The sequence below is a fragment of the Coccomyxa subellipsoidea genome (genome assembly GCF_000258705.1).
Source record: "Coccomyxa subellipsoidea C-169, whole genome shotgun sequence".
NCBI lineage: Eukaryota > Viridiplantae > Chlorophyta > Trebouxiophyceae > Coccomyxaceae > Coccomyxa > Coccomyxa subellipsoidea.
In genome coordinates, this window is record NW_005178040.1 from 1,609,052 (window position 1) to 1,620,796 (window position 11,745).

General features: G+C 53.3%; 3 protein-coding genes across 3 annotated transcripts; 2 read left to right on the forward strand and 1 right to left on the reverse strand.

Annotated features, from left to right (window-relative positions):
• Positions 1 to 1,600: 1,600 nt before the first annotated feature.
• On the forward strand, positions 1,601 to 3,950 carry COCSUDRAFT_12792 (ribonucleoside-diphosphate reductase small chain C; the record flags this gene model as incomplete). Its single annotated transcript, XM_005650429.1, has 7 exons — positions 1,601 to 1,695; positions 1,916 to 2,019; positions 2,190 to 2,282; positions 2,400 to 2,530; positions 2,828 to 3,097; positions 3,356 to 3,565; positions 3,831 to 3,950. The coding sequence occupies 7 exons, from the start codon at positions 1,601 to 1,603 to the stop codon at positions 3,948 to 3,950; spliced, it is 1,023 nt and encodes a 340-aa protein (XP_005650486.1).
• Positions 3,951 to 4,530: 580 nt separating this feature from the next.
• COCSUDRAFT_35468 (hypothetical protein) lies at positions 4,531 to 9,370 on the reverse strand (the record flags this gene model as incomplete). The annotated part of the gene is made up of 18 exons (XM_005650430.1): positions 4,531 to 4,640; positions 4,828 to 5,023; positions 5,633 to 5,847; positions 6,198 to 6,404; positions 6,652 to 6,775; positions 6,930 to 7,057; positions 7,156 to 7,310; positions 7,423 to 7,568; positions 7,678 to 7,806; positions 7,967 to 8,060; positions 8,142 to 8,218; positions 8,322 to 8,413; positions 8,444 to 8,445; positions 8,517 to 8,681; positions 8,781 to 8,804; positions 8,909 to 8,964; positions 9,122 to 9,194; positions 9,300 to 9,370. 18 exons carry the CDS (start codon positions 9,368 to 9,370, stop codon positions 4,531 to 4,533), a joined length of 2,064 nt encoding a protein of 687 aa, XP_005650487.1.
• A 444-nt stretch (positions 9,371 to 9,814) lies between these two features.
• COCSUDRAFT_52626 (CRAL/TRIO domain-containing protein) lies at positions 9,815 to 11,513 on the forward strand. Its single transcript, XM_005650431.1, has 7 exons — positions 9,815 to 9,862; positions 9,946 to 10,028; positions 10,156 to 10,312; positions 10,421 to 10,643; positions 10,747 to 10,822; positions 10,913 to 11,066; positions 11,226 to 11,513. Exons 1-7 carry the CDS (start codon positions 9,836 to 9,838, stop codon positions 11,337 to 11,339), a joined length of 834 nt encoding a protein of 277 aa, XP_005650488.1. The 5' UTR covers positions 9,815 to 9,835; the 3' UTR covers positions 11,340 to 11,513.
• Positions 11,514 to 11,745: the final 232 nt, after the last annotated feature.

Consider the following 11,745-nt stretch of genomic DNA (forward strand, 5'->3'; position numbering starts at 1 on the left):
TGGCCGACGTTCTGACCCCCGAAGTCATCATCCCCCTGCTGCGCCAGCCAGGGGTCCTGGAGCGCCTGGCCCCCCACCTGCCGGTGCGCCACCATCCTGCAAGCCTTTGCTCTGTTGCTACTCTATGAAATTTGCAGAATGTATGCTTTCTTTGCACATGCCGAGAATGTTAGGACCCCAACATTCACATTAGCAAATGCAACCAGAGGTGAGTGGGGTACTGGGGCATGTCCTGACAAGGCTGAGGGAACCTCCGGCGAAGTAATGAGAGATCCACTGCGCAGAGGATGTGTATGACAACCCGAACACAAGACCGCTGGAAAGGTGGACATCCAATGCACATGCTTGGGCATCATAGACAGTCGAAGACTTGGGTGCTGAGGTGCAGGAAGAGCACCGGAATGACGCCGCGCTGATGGAGCTGGCGGCCAGCGCGCAGCTGCGCCACCAGCTGTATGTTTTGGGCGCCGCACTGCAGACCGCCCAGCTGGATCCCTCGCAATTTGGACTGTCCGCTGCGGTGTGTCGCAGCTCTGTCATACCAAGGCATTGCCTGTCACCACTACTGGTGTATTGGGGAAGTTCAGCAAGCTTTCCTGCTTGAAAGGGTTGTCAAGTTACTTGTGCTGTGTACAGGGGTACACTGTGGCCGATTTCTTGGAGAGCATTCAGAAGAAGGTGGACGAGGAAGGCTCTGCTACCCGGCAGGCTTGAGGGGCATGCAGCACCATTGAGATGTGAAGTATGACTTTTGACCTAATCTTTCACCTGAAGATCAGCAAGATAGGCGCTCAATAGATTATTGTGTTGAGGACAGAGTTCAAGTGAGAGGATTACTAGTAGGTTCAGATTGCAGGGTTCGATCGTCTCAGATCTGAGATGCAGGGATGTAAGGCAAGCTGGCAGGTAATCAGTAGTGATGGTTCAAGTTTAACGCTAGTCCGGGTTGCGAGTCCAAACCTGCAGCCGCGCCCACTCGCTTGCCATTATCATGATGACTCGTTCCAATTGGATTTGCTGCAGCCGCTGCGGCGCCGTGCATCGTGAATCGGGCCAATTCCTGAACAATCTTCAAAAAGGCGGGCACGAATCATGCATGATGATCATGCCATGGAGCGAGTGACATTAGTTAATTCCTTTCTCCTTTCTTCCTTCTTTCCAAAATCATGCATGCATTCTCTTGACTTTAACTCCCTCTGAGGGGGCCACGGCGGTAAGGCGGCCCAGCTTCTTTCGTTTTCGTGCGGCTGCTCTCTCCTCCATTCTCGCGGCTGCCCGACTTATGTTCACCTAATTGCCAACCTGTAAAATTCATGGGTGCAGAGGTCACAGGACTGGTGCAATTGCGATGATGACGGTCGACTTTTGCGCCCCCAACTTCCTGGGACGTGATCTGCACTCCGACGTCCACCATTATCCTTGCAGCATTCCTTCTCTAGCTAGATCGTTAGATTCAGTTCATCTAAATGGATTTGTACCAAGATCACCTCCGTTAAAGCTAGACGTTGCAACCCCACGAGACGTGGCAGAGCATGATTCGAGGAGTGCAGATGTTGGCGAGGCTGAGGATGGCAGGCCTTCTGGTGCTGACATAGATGTTATGTCACCATCATCCTCAAACTCCTCGAGAAATGAAGAGAGCGATGAGCCTCTTCTCTCTCCAAACGGGGACCGCTTTGTAATGTACCCAGTGAGGTGAGATCCTTGCAATATGCTGCCATGCGTCAAGATTTGGCATTCTCCTTGTCACTGGGATGCAAAAATCAAAACTTGGGTCCAGGCTGGATCAAATATGTTTGACATGGATGTTGACAGGTGTGTCCTAGGTGTCCTAGGTGAAAGGAGCCTGATGTCGTGAGTGACGCAATCTGTGAGTTTCATGGCCCATTTCAGTGTGAGAGTGATGCATGCGCAGGTACCAAGGCGTTTTTGAAATGTACAAAAAGGCAGTAGCGAGTTTTTGGACGGTAGAGGAGGTTGACCTGTCCCAGGACATGCGCGACTGGGAGAAACTCTCAGGTGCGGTGGCGATGCAACATGCGAGCTATTGGGCCTGCATGCTTTCAGTTTCCATCGGTGCAGCATGATCCGTTGTGAAGTTGGCTCCCAGTTGTAGCAGCGTTCCAGTACAAAGGTCAACGTGTGTGCGGGAACTTGTAGACAAAGTTGCTGAGGGCTGTGCCGCGCAGATGACGAGAGACACTTCATCACGCACATCCTGGCCTTTTTTGCTGCTTCTGACGGGATTGTGATGGAGAACCTGGCTGTCCGCTTCATGTCAGGTACTTAATTTGGTAGCAGTTAACATTCAGAAGCTCTGACCACTCTCCGAAATCTGCAGCTTGCAAAATTGCGGCAGAATGCAGAGCAGCAACTTAGTGTGCTGAATGCCGCCACAGAGGTCCAAATTCCGGAGGCGAGGGCGTTCTATGGCTTCCAGATAGCCATCGAGAATGTGCACAGCGAGATGTACAGCCTGCTGCTAGATCACTACATCCGGGATGTGGACCAGAAAGACAAGATGCTGAGGGTGCGCGGCCGCCTCCTCTCACCCCCGCTGCCAGTGCAAGCATATTCCGCTCAGATGCCAGAAGCTCCTCTAGATGCCCTCTATTTGCCAGATGCCATGCTGCCTCTCTAAAAGCAGCCTTGGAAACATTTGTCAACTCGGGCATGGCTTGCCTGGAGTCCATGCTGTGACGGTGGCTGGCAACTTGTAGCCAGGCACTGCCAAGGGAAGGGAGGGCTGCATGAGGCAGATTGCAGTACCGTAATGCTGCAGATACTTGGCAATCTTGAGGGGTGCTTGCTGCGCTCGTCTGCACAGGCTATCCAGACGGTGCCGTGCGTGGGGAAGAAGGCGGAGTGGGCGCAACGATGGATCGGCGGCGGGGAGAGCTTTGCCGAGCGGCTGGTCGCGTTCGCTTGCGTGGAGGGCATCCACTTCAGCGGCTCCTTCTGCGCCATCTTCTGGCTGAAGAAGCGCCTGCTCATGCCCGGGCTCACCTTCTCCAACGAGCTCATCTCGCGTGACGAAGGCCTGCACACCGACTTTGCCTGCCTCCTCTACAGCCAACTGCAGCACCCCCTCGACCAGGTGCGCACCCATGTGCCCACAACTCACCTTTGCGTGCGCTTTCATGAGCTGCATGTTGAGGGCATAGAGACAGGGTGTCAGAGAAGCCGTTCTTGTGACAAGCCCCGAGCACGCTCATCAGAATTACTGCTACCTCGACTGTCAAGGGGCTCAACTTCACGATGATGTGAGAGACCCCATGGCGGCACACGTCAAGTTACCAATGCATCACTTTGTGACAAAGTATTGGAGTCTTACTGGAGGTGCTGGGTGTCGCAGGCGGCGGTGTACAGAATAGTGCGGGAGGCGGTGGAGCTGGAGCACGAGTTCTGCTGCGAGGCGCTCAGCTGCGCGCTGGTGGGCATGAACGCTGACCTCATGCGCCAGTACATTGACTACGTGGCCGACCGCCTGCTGGTGGCCCTGGGCTGTGAGAAGCTGTACAACACCGCCAACCCATTCGACTGGATGGAGATGATCTCCCTGCAGGTGCTCTTCTTGCATGGGCCACTCTTCACGTGCAATTTGCTGATTTGGTGCTTGGAATCTGGAGTGCAAATTTACTGGAAACTTTGCCTGAAGGCAGGAGGCAGTGGGTTGTTGCGCCTTCGCCATGGAACACTCTTCGCCTGTGATTACGTGCATGCTCCAATGTATGTTTGGAGTAGATTGCGGGAGTACATATCTGGTTGCAGAAGCCAGCAAGGCTTGCATATCTGGGACAGTGCTCTGAGCAAGAGAGTGGTGCGTGCAGGGGAAGACCAATTTCTTTGAGAGGCGGGTGGGCGAGTACCAGAGGGCCGGGGTGATGAATGGCGCACAGCCAGCTGGAGAGCGGCAGGCCTATGTTTTCACAATGGACGAGGACTTCTGACTTTTAAAAGAGCCGCTCATGCAGCTCTCTGTTGCTTTGCTGCCATCAGCTGTCAATTTTGCGCTGGACATCTCGATGCCTGCGCACCCCGGTGCTCATGCTTGATGTATCATGTGAATTATCCACCACAAACGGTTTGTGCCAGTGTGGGCCGCTGCCCTTGCCTGTCCCAATTCTTTATAGGAGGACGAATGTGCATGACCCTGTGTATCATGTCTACTTGTTGCATTCGTTGGCGCAGTTGACATCAAGTGCAACGCTCCATGTTTTAGCACTGATTTTACATAGCTTTGACGCTCATTTGTTGACTAACTGATGCGAGTATCATAGAGTGCGACGAATAAGACTATGCTGACAACCTCGCTCACAGCGACAAATATATAGCTAATTGTAAAGAGGCTTGTGGATACGATCTGAATAAGCTTCTGTGACTTACTGAGATCTTTGTGCAGTACAGACTAAGCTAGACTCAGATCTGACAGCGTGGTAAAGAATTTAGATCAAGATGCACTTCATCCGTGAACAGATTTCAAGTGCGGTGTCAGATACACAGGTCTTCTCATGTGCGATATGAAACTGGCTACAAGCAGCGCGCCAGCTCTGCAAACTCATTCTTGCACCTGACCAGTCCCTCTACCCTCCGTGCCAGGCCGTCCCTCTTTGCAGTCAGCACCTCCACCGCCCCAGGAGCTGCACCACACAACTGCCTCAGCCCAACTTTCCCCTTTGCCAGTCCGCCCAAACACTACTTCATGATCCCTGATATCTGTGGATTCCACAACAGTATTCTTGAAGCCATGCAACACAGGATGCTGCAACAGTGCTGAACCGGGCTCTGTTGTCAAAGCATCCAGTGTCAGTGGTATTCGGGGCTCACATGCAAACCAGGTCATGAAGTGCTGGTCGGTGCGCGCGAAGAGGTGGATGGACAGGTCTGTGGCCAGGCGGCGCGATATGGGCTCGAGGAAGGCGGCCTTTAGCGTCGCCGGAGCCTCCTCGGCCGCCACGCTGCGCCGGATTGCCATAAAGTGACGCTCCGCCATCGCGCACACGCTGCTGTACGTCTTGTTCACCTGCAGCATCAACAGTCATGTCACGGCTCTGAGACTACTAACCACCTGATGGCTTACATTACCTACATGGCAGGCTAGCAAAGCTGCAGCCATCACAATCGGCATGTACAACCACCTTTTGGAACTACAGTCCTCCATAATTATACCTTGCTGCTTTGAAAATCTTGAAGGACAGTACTTCTGTGCTCCGAGCCATGTGCACCAGAGGCACACCCTTGTTAAGGGATCTGACAAGCATTGAAGTCATATCCCTCTGCAAGTTATGGAAAAAGTTGTTCAGGGCGAATCCGGGGGGCGGGATGGGAAAGAGGGGTCCGCACTGAGTTGCTGGCGGGCTTGGATGGGGCCGTGGTCTGGAAGGAGGCCAGAGGCCGTCGCGCACGCCGGGTGTTGGCCAGCACCTCCGGCGACGGTGTCTCAGGCACCGTCATCTGGCTCGCCGCCATCATGTCCCTGCATGCATGCAGTGTATCATCTACTTGATCCCAACACATCACACATCTTAGCGCTCCTCGCCTACCTCCTGCCTCCTTCCAGCCTCCCTATTGCAGGCAAGCAAGACATCAAGGGGAGGCTCAGCTAGAGGGTGCCGTACCTGTCGTGCAGGACTTGGGTGGGCGCAGGTGGCATGTTCTCCTCGCAGTCATCATCGTCCGCGAGGCTGAGCGCGGCGATGGAGTGGGCCTTGGCAGCGTAGGCGCTGGTGGCCACGTCGAGCTGGTGGCGCACGATGCCGCGGCAGTGCTCCTCCAGGCCGCCCACAAACGCCTGGAACGCAGCACGCAGCTCCGCGTTGAACGCCACATACGGCCGCAGCGCGCTGTCTGCGCACCCCCGTTTAATCCCCGTTAAAATCTCACCATGCACCATCAAGCAGCAAAATTCACAGCGTCTACATCATCTCAGCCAAGTGCCATGAACTCCATGGCTCCACGCGACACTGCCGCATCACGGAGACGACAGTGATCTCAGCTTGTCTTGGATTGGGGAGGTTGCGACCAATACGACTCATAACGTTCAACGCAGTCAAAGCTAGGAGACAAGTCTGCAAGGGCCGGTGCCACCGTGGGGCCGGGGTGGGCCCGAGGTGGTGTCTTTGCAAATCCTCTCCGGTGCTCTCGGAAGCGACTGCTAAGGAGCTCTGCGCAATTGACCCCCCAGGATGATGCCCCACCTTGGGGCGCGGCGTGGTCGACGGCGATGTGCCAGGTGCGGAGCAGGACGGCAGCCAGGCGCGCGATGAGGCGGTCCAGCAGCGGCAGCAGCAGCGTCCGCGCCGCCGACCGCGCCACATCCTGCGCCGCCCGCGCAGCCGCCGCCGTGCCACCCGCTCCCTTCAGGCTCAGCGACAGCAGCACATTTGCCACGCTCGCGTGACCCACTGCACCCGTTGGCACACCCTCTCAGCAGTGCGCTCGTGCCTTCCCATATGCACTTGAACAAGAGACTTGGGTTTTTGCATCATGTTCATCTTCAATGGGCGCGAGTGTTGTCAGACATCCGGCGCGTGCTCTGCCCTCCAGGAAAACAGGAGCACTGGGATGAGAAGGGCACAGTCCGCAGCATAAGCGACAGCCAGGGTGAGTGCATGTAGCGGTCCCCCAAAGCGCCAGCTGGGAGGGGCTCACCGCCAGGGAAGGGGAGCTGGGTGACGGCGGCCTGGAAGTCGGCCATGCTGCGCTCGAAGGAGGCTCCCCCCAGCAGCCGCAGCTCTGCGTTCGCCACGTCCGCCGCGCCCTGCACTCCCGGCCACTGGTCCCCGCACACAGCAGCACAGTCAGCTCGCGCACAAATCCAGCACTCTTCAGGCATGCAAGACAAGAGCTGCAGTCAGTATCCTCGGCGAGTATAACGTCGACGAGAAGTCCAAGAGGGTGGGCCACAGGAGAATGTTCTGGATGGTGACCTGAGGGGTGCCACTGGCTGCGCGCTCCTCCTCCAGTGTGAGGCCGTGCTGCATGAGCTCGGGTGAGGCAACGCCCTCCAGCAGCATCTCCTGGAAGCTCGTCACCGCGCCTCCCACCTGCTTCATGGCTGCGCACCGGACCCATGTCATCACGCCAGCTGCATTATCACTGCTGGTCATATATGCATGCGAAATGTAAGGCTGTAAAGGGGGGGTCATGGCATACCCAGTCGCCTGAGGGAAGCCGTGTCCTGCATGTCATGCAGCTTTGACTCCGACTGCGCCAGCTCGGCTGCCAGAGTGTTGGAGCGCTCCTGCAGCAACGCCAGTGTCGCCGGTGCTGCATCCCTGTACCTCCGGGCCAACTCTTCCTCCAAATACCTACAGGAAACGATCAAAGTGCTAAACGAAAACCTGATTCAGCACGATGAGTGATGTTCTAATTCTGCTGCGGTGTTGCAGCGCAATGTTGTCAGGCACGCATGCAAGGCACCTTTTGAGGTTGCCGAAGCCGATGCAGGATCCAAAGCGCTCCTCGTCAAACCCGCCAGCGATCTCCTTGCGCAGGTGCTGCAGGCAATCCCTGTCCACGGCCTGGATCTGCTCCCTCCACTCGCTGCTCTTGATGATGGTGCGCTCCTGCACACATGCACCCCAATACCACTACCACACCCGGCCAATCAACAAAGCCATGTATATTGAAGTGAAGAGAATCAGAGAGCAGTCAGCAATGCTGATGAGTGCACACCTTTGGCAGCGCCACGAAGAAGGGCTTCACATTTGCGCTCAGGTAGCCTGCAGCAGACAGGTACCGGTCCACCTCCCAGCGCTCTGCAAACTCCTTGAGACGGTTGTCAAACTTGCTGGCCACCACGATCTGGCAACAAGCAAGGATCAGGCATCAGCTGTGATTTCACATTGTCACGGGCAAAATGTCACGATTCATGTTGTAAGAGAGCAGAAATCATTATATCTGGCTGAAAGTGATGGATGTGTATATGTTCAAGTTGGCATGAGCAGTGGCATGCCACACTCACCGTTCTCTGGAAGTGCGGATCAAGCTCTTGGACAACATGCATCCAGAGGGAGCTGCACCACTCGACGCTGCTCTGCTGGAGGAAGAGGATCAACCTGCACCCGAAAACGCTGTTTCACTCTATCCATTCTCCATGGCATTTAGGACTGGCAACATGTACATGGACAGGCACGTGCCTGTTGGGAGGAGCAGCTTGAGCCTTGACCATCTCCAAGATGTCATTGGGAGTGCTGTCTCCCTCTCCCTGCCTCGCCTGTGCTCACAGCCCCGTCAGAACCCACATCATCAAAAGGAGGATCAAGAGCAGCATATACAGGAGATGATCTGGCAAATTTGAGGGGCTCAATTTGGCGCACCTTGAGGATGAATCCAGGTGTGTCGATTATGGTCAGATTGGGCGCATATGCAAACTCAACACGCAGCACGATTGGCTTGGCTGACACGGTTCCTGTCCCAGCAGTGCACCCAATTGCTGAACCTCTGTCTTGGGTTTTACCAACTGATCACATTTGCTGGTATTCAATTGCTGCAATGAGTGCATGTGCAGGCACATGCCTCCTGTTTGGCGCAGGTGGGCCTCTGTCATCTCTCTGATTGCCTCAGCCACTGCAGTCTCAGGGTATATGGGTGAGCCAAATTCCTCAGAGTCCTCTGCCTGAAGTCTGCAGCGCGGTGTCTCCGCTGTGGGATCGTGGACCATTAGGCAAATGAGGGGCCTGTACAACATACTTTAATTAGTTTTTTTGCAGTTGGGGAGGCATGTAGTAATTTCTTCGATCTTACAAAGGGAGGTCTGCAATGGCAATGATGCACACCTGCGAGTGCCCATCTCCACCTCCCTGGACAACAATCAATTAAATGCTTAAAATCCGAACTCAGGATACCAGCGTTGCAAAATAAGCTTCGATTGAACTGTTTCCAGTTCTCAAATCAGCAAGCACACCTGACGTTGAACTTGAATCCAAGGAATGCTTCCAACAGTGAAGACTTCCCATCGCTCTACGACATGCAGAACAGCCAGTAAAGTACAAGCCATCGATCAAGGTTACAAATGACGGCATCAAGGATGTAAAACAAAGCATTATTGTCTGGAGTATTGTGGTTGCAAAACCCCTGTCTCATGCAATGGCAGCGACTTGAAGGGATTGGTGCCCACCTGCCCTCCGATAGCTACGATCTCTGGTATCGGCAGAGATTCTCCAAAAGCAACAGCAGCTGCTTGGAGTCGGCTGTGTAAAGCCCAATGATCTTAGACAAATTAACAATGAATGACAGTTTCAGTGAACTTCAATAAAGATAAAATTTCTCTCAAACTCACAGGAAACTCGTCGTACCTGTATGCTTCAAAGCGAAGTATTGCTTCTGCATTGGTGTAGAGGTCAGCATCATCGCTGGGGGGCCCCATCGCAGGAAGGTCTTTCGACTATAGCAGGAGATGCTGCTGTGAGACACAAGGAACCAGTGGAAGGCACAAATAACTTACACAGGTCAAATGTCAGCTATGCCACATCGAAGATATTTGCAGTGTCATGTGATGCTCACATTAATCAGCTTTCTGCTAACTGCTTTCTTGGGCTCCCTGGGCTGTGCATTTCGAATTTATCCCTCGTGGGCCCACGTGGAAGCTTCCACGTGATGTCACCGGTTGGCGAATCCATTGCCTTGGGGAATCCGAGTGACAGTGCTGTAGTGAATTCTCACGACAACAACACTCAAAATCGGGCCAGATAACATCAATCAGCGTTTGACAGGGATAGCAGGGCGTCACTTCAGCTTTGTATGGGCCTCACTGGTTTGGGAGCGTCTTCTTAGAAGGCGTGTTGGATCAGCATCTATTGCTCATCGACGGACTGATCTGAAAATACGAAAAATGCTTTCCTTTCTCAAGGGATCTGAGGTATGCGAGGTGTCTGGGATTGTGTTGGTTGGGAGAGGGCTTGTCAATTGCTGATCTGTGAAGTGATCTGGCGTTGCCCATAGGTGCAAGAAGAGGATAAGGCATCAGCATTGAAACACCTCATCAAGAACATCAGCGGATCCGATGTTGAAGCAAGTCTTCGGAGGTGTGTATCAGCTGTTTGCCTGTTATATCGAAATGAAATGCGTCCAGGAACAATCAACTCGGTGTATCCAAGGGAAAGCTGATCAAGTGTTCTCTGTTCCTTACAAGTCTCTGCTTGTCCTTTACAGCGGTGGAGAGCAAGGGTTGCAAGATAAGGGAGGCCTCGAAGCCCTTCTGCTGCGCTTCTTGCGGGCTGAAAAATACAATGTGCCCAAAGCAGAGAAGCGGCTTAGAGAGCATGCTGAATGGAGGAAAGTGTTCTTCCTTAATGGAAGCATCTCAGAGGTAGTTTACTAGTAACCTACCTCTGAAATCTGGCAGCCCTGCATGATTGCCTTGAAGCATTCCTGCATGCAATAGGCATTGATCATGCGCTGTCTGTATGCATTGCAGGAGGAGATCAAGAATGAGCTGGCTGCTCAAAAGGTCTTCGTGCAAGGCTGTGACAAGTTTGGCCGTGGGATTATTATACTGCTGACAGCACGGCACAGCAAGTCAACCCGTGATCTGGACGAGACCAAGCGTTTGATCTGCTACAGTTTGGAGCAGCAGATTCAGCTGCATGATGCAGTGCGCAATCCGGACGGAAAAGGCATCGGCATCTTTGACATGCGTGGTGCGCCCACAATTTTATTATACAGGCGCGCTCGTCTCTTTGCATTTTTGAGACCCACTACTTCGCCGACAAGTGTCTGAGAGGGTGGTGGCACTATATGAAGGAATCGGCATGGACTGCTTGGACGCTGGTGCTCTGCGGGCTGTGTTTGACCTCCTGCAAAACCATTATCCTGAGAGGTGCGGAGGTTTTCTATGCTGGCTGTGTTGTCCAGGATGTACCAACAATGGCCATTGCATCCATTTGATGTGTGCTGGTGCATGCGGCAGGCTTGGGGCCCTCTACATGTATGAAGCTCCGACAATTTTCTGGGCTCTCTGGCACGCAGTCAGCCCTTTCATTGATCCAGAGACAAAGAAGAAAGTGATTTTTGTGTACGGCTCCTCAGGGGCAAAAGAAATCCAGAGCATCATTTCTCCAGAGGTGACAACCTAAAGCAGCCACATTTTCAGTTCTGGCAATTGCCCATAAGCATCTTTTTCAGCCGTAAATTGACACCTTTCCGGATGGTCTTCACTATTTTGGTGATGTGCATCAATTGAGTCTGAAGCATCTTGATGTTTGCTGCTATTACATGTGCAGGTGCTACCCACAGAGTTTGGCGGCACTGCGGAATTGATCCCTGCTGAGAAAGCTGTAGCTCAGTTCAAGGGAAGCACCAAGGCACAGATTCAGAACGGAGGTTTGATCTCTTAGAATCAGAAGAGAGTATTACTTGCAGTCAGAAGTGAGCTGAGTACTTTGGATATTGGACATATGCAAAGAACTCTGAAGAGCAGTGCGTATGCTCTTGATCTGTCAGCATTGAGTAATCTCCTTTCAACCTTTCCAGCATTTCTTGAAAAATCTTTAAGGGCCATTGCCAAATTACTTATCTGTCAGCTGATCAGCATTCTATTCTTGCTAGCCAAGCAAATCTCAATGGCCATGCCAAATAAGCATTGGTTTCCTACAGCTTCATTGACAATTGCATGCCATGGGTTTCTATGTCTGCGATCCTGGCATTAGATCGAGGTCGTGTGTCTGTTATTTACACTTTTATGGACATTTGAAATCATCTCAGCAGTGCTTGAGCCTTTTGTTTCTTGCCTGAGATGCATTC

Coding starts and splice junctions, on each gene's coding strand:
- COCSUDRAFT_52626 (XM_005650431.1), top strand. CDS start 9,836: ATGCTTTCCTTTCTCAAGGGATCTGAG. Junction 9,863..9,945: donor CCTTTCTCAAGGGATCTGAG/GTATGCGAGGTG, acceptor CGTTGCCCATAG/GTGCAAGAAGAGGATAAGGC. Junction 10,029..10,155: donor GTTGAAGCAAGTCTTCGGAG/GTGTGTATCAGC, acceptor TGTCCTTTACAG/CGGTGGAGAGCAAGGGTTGC.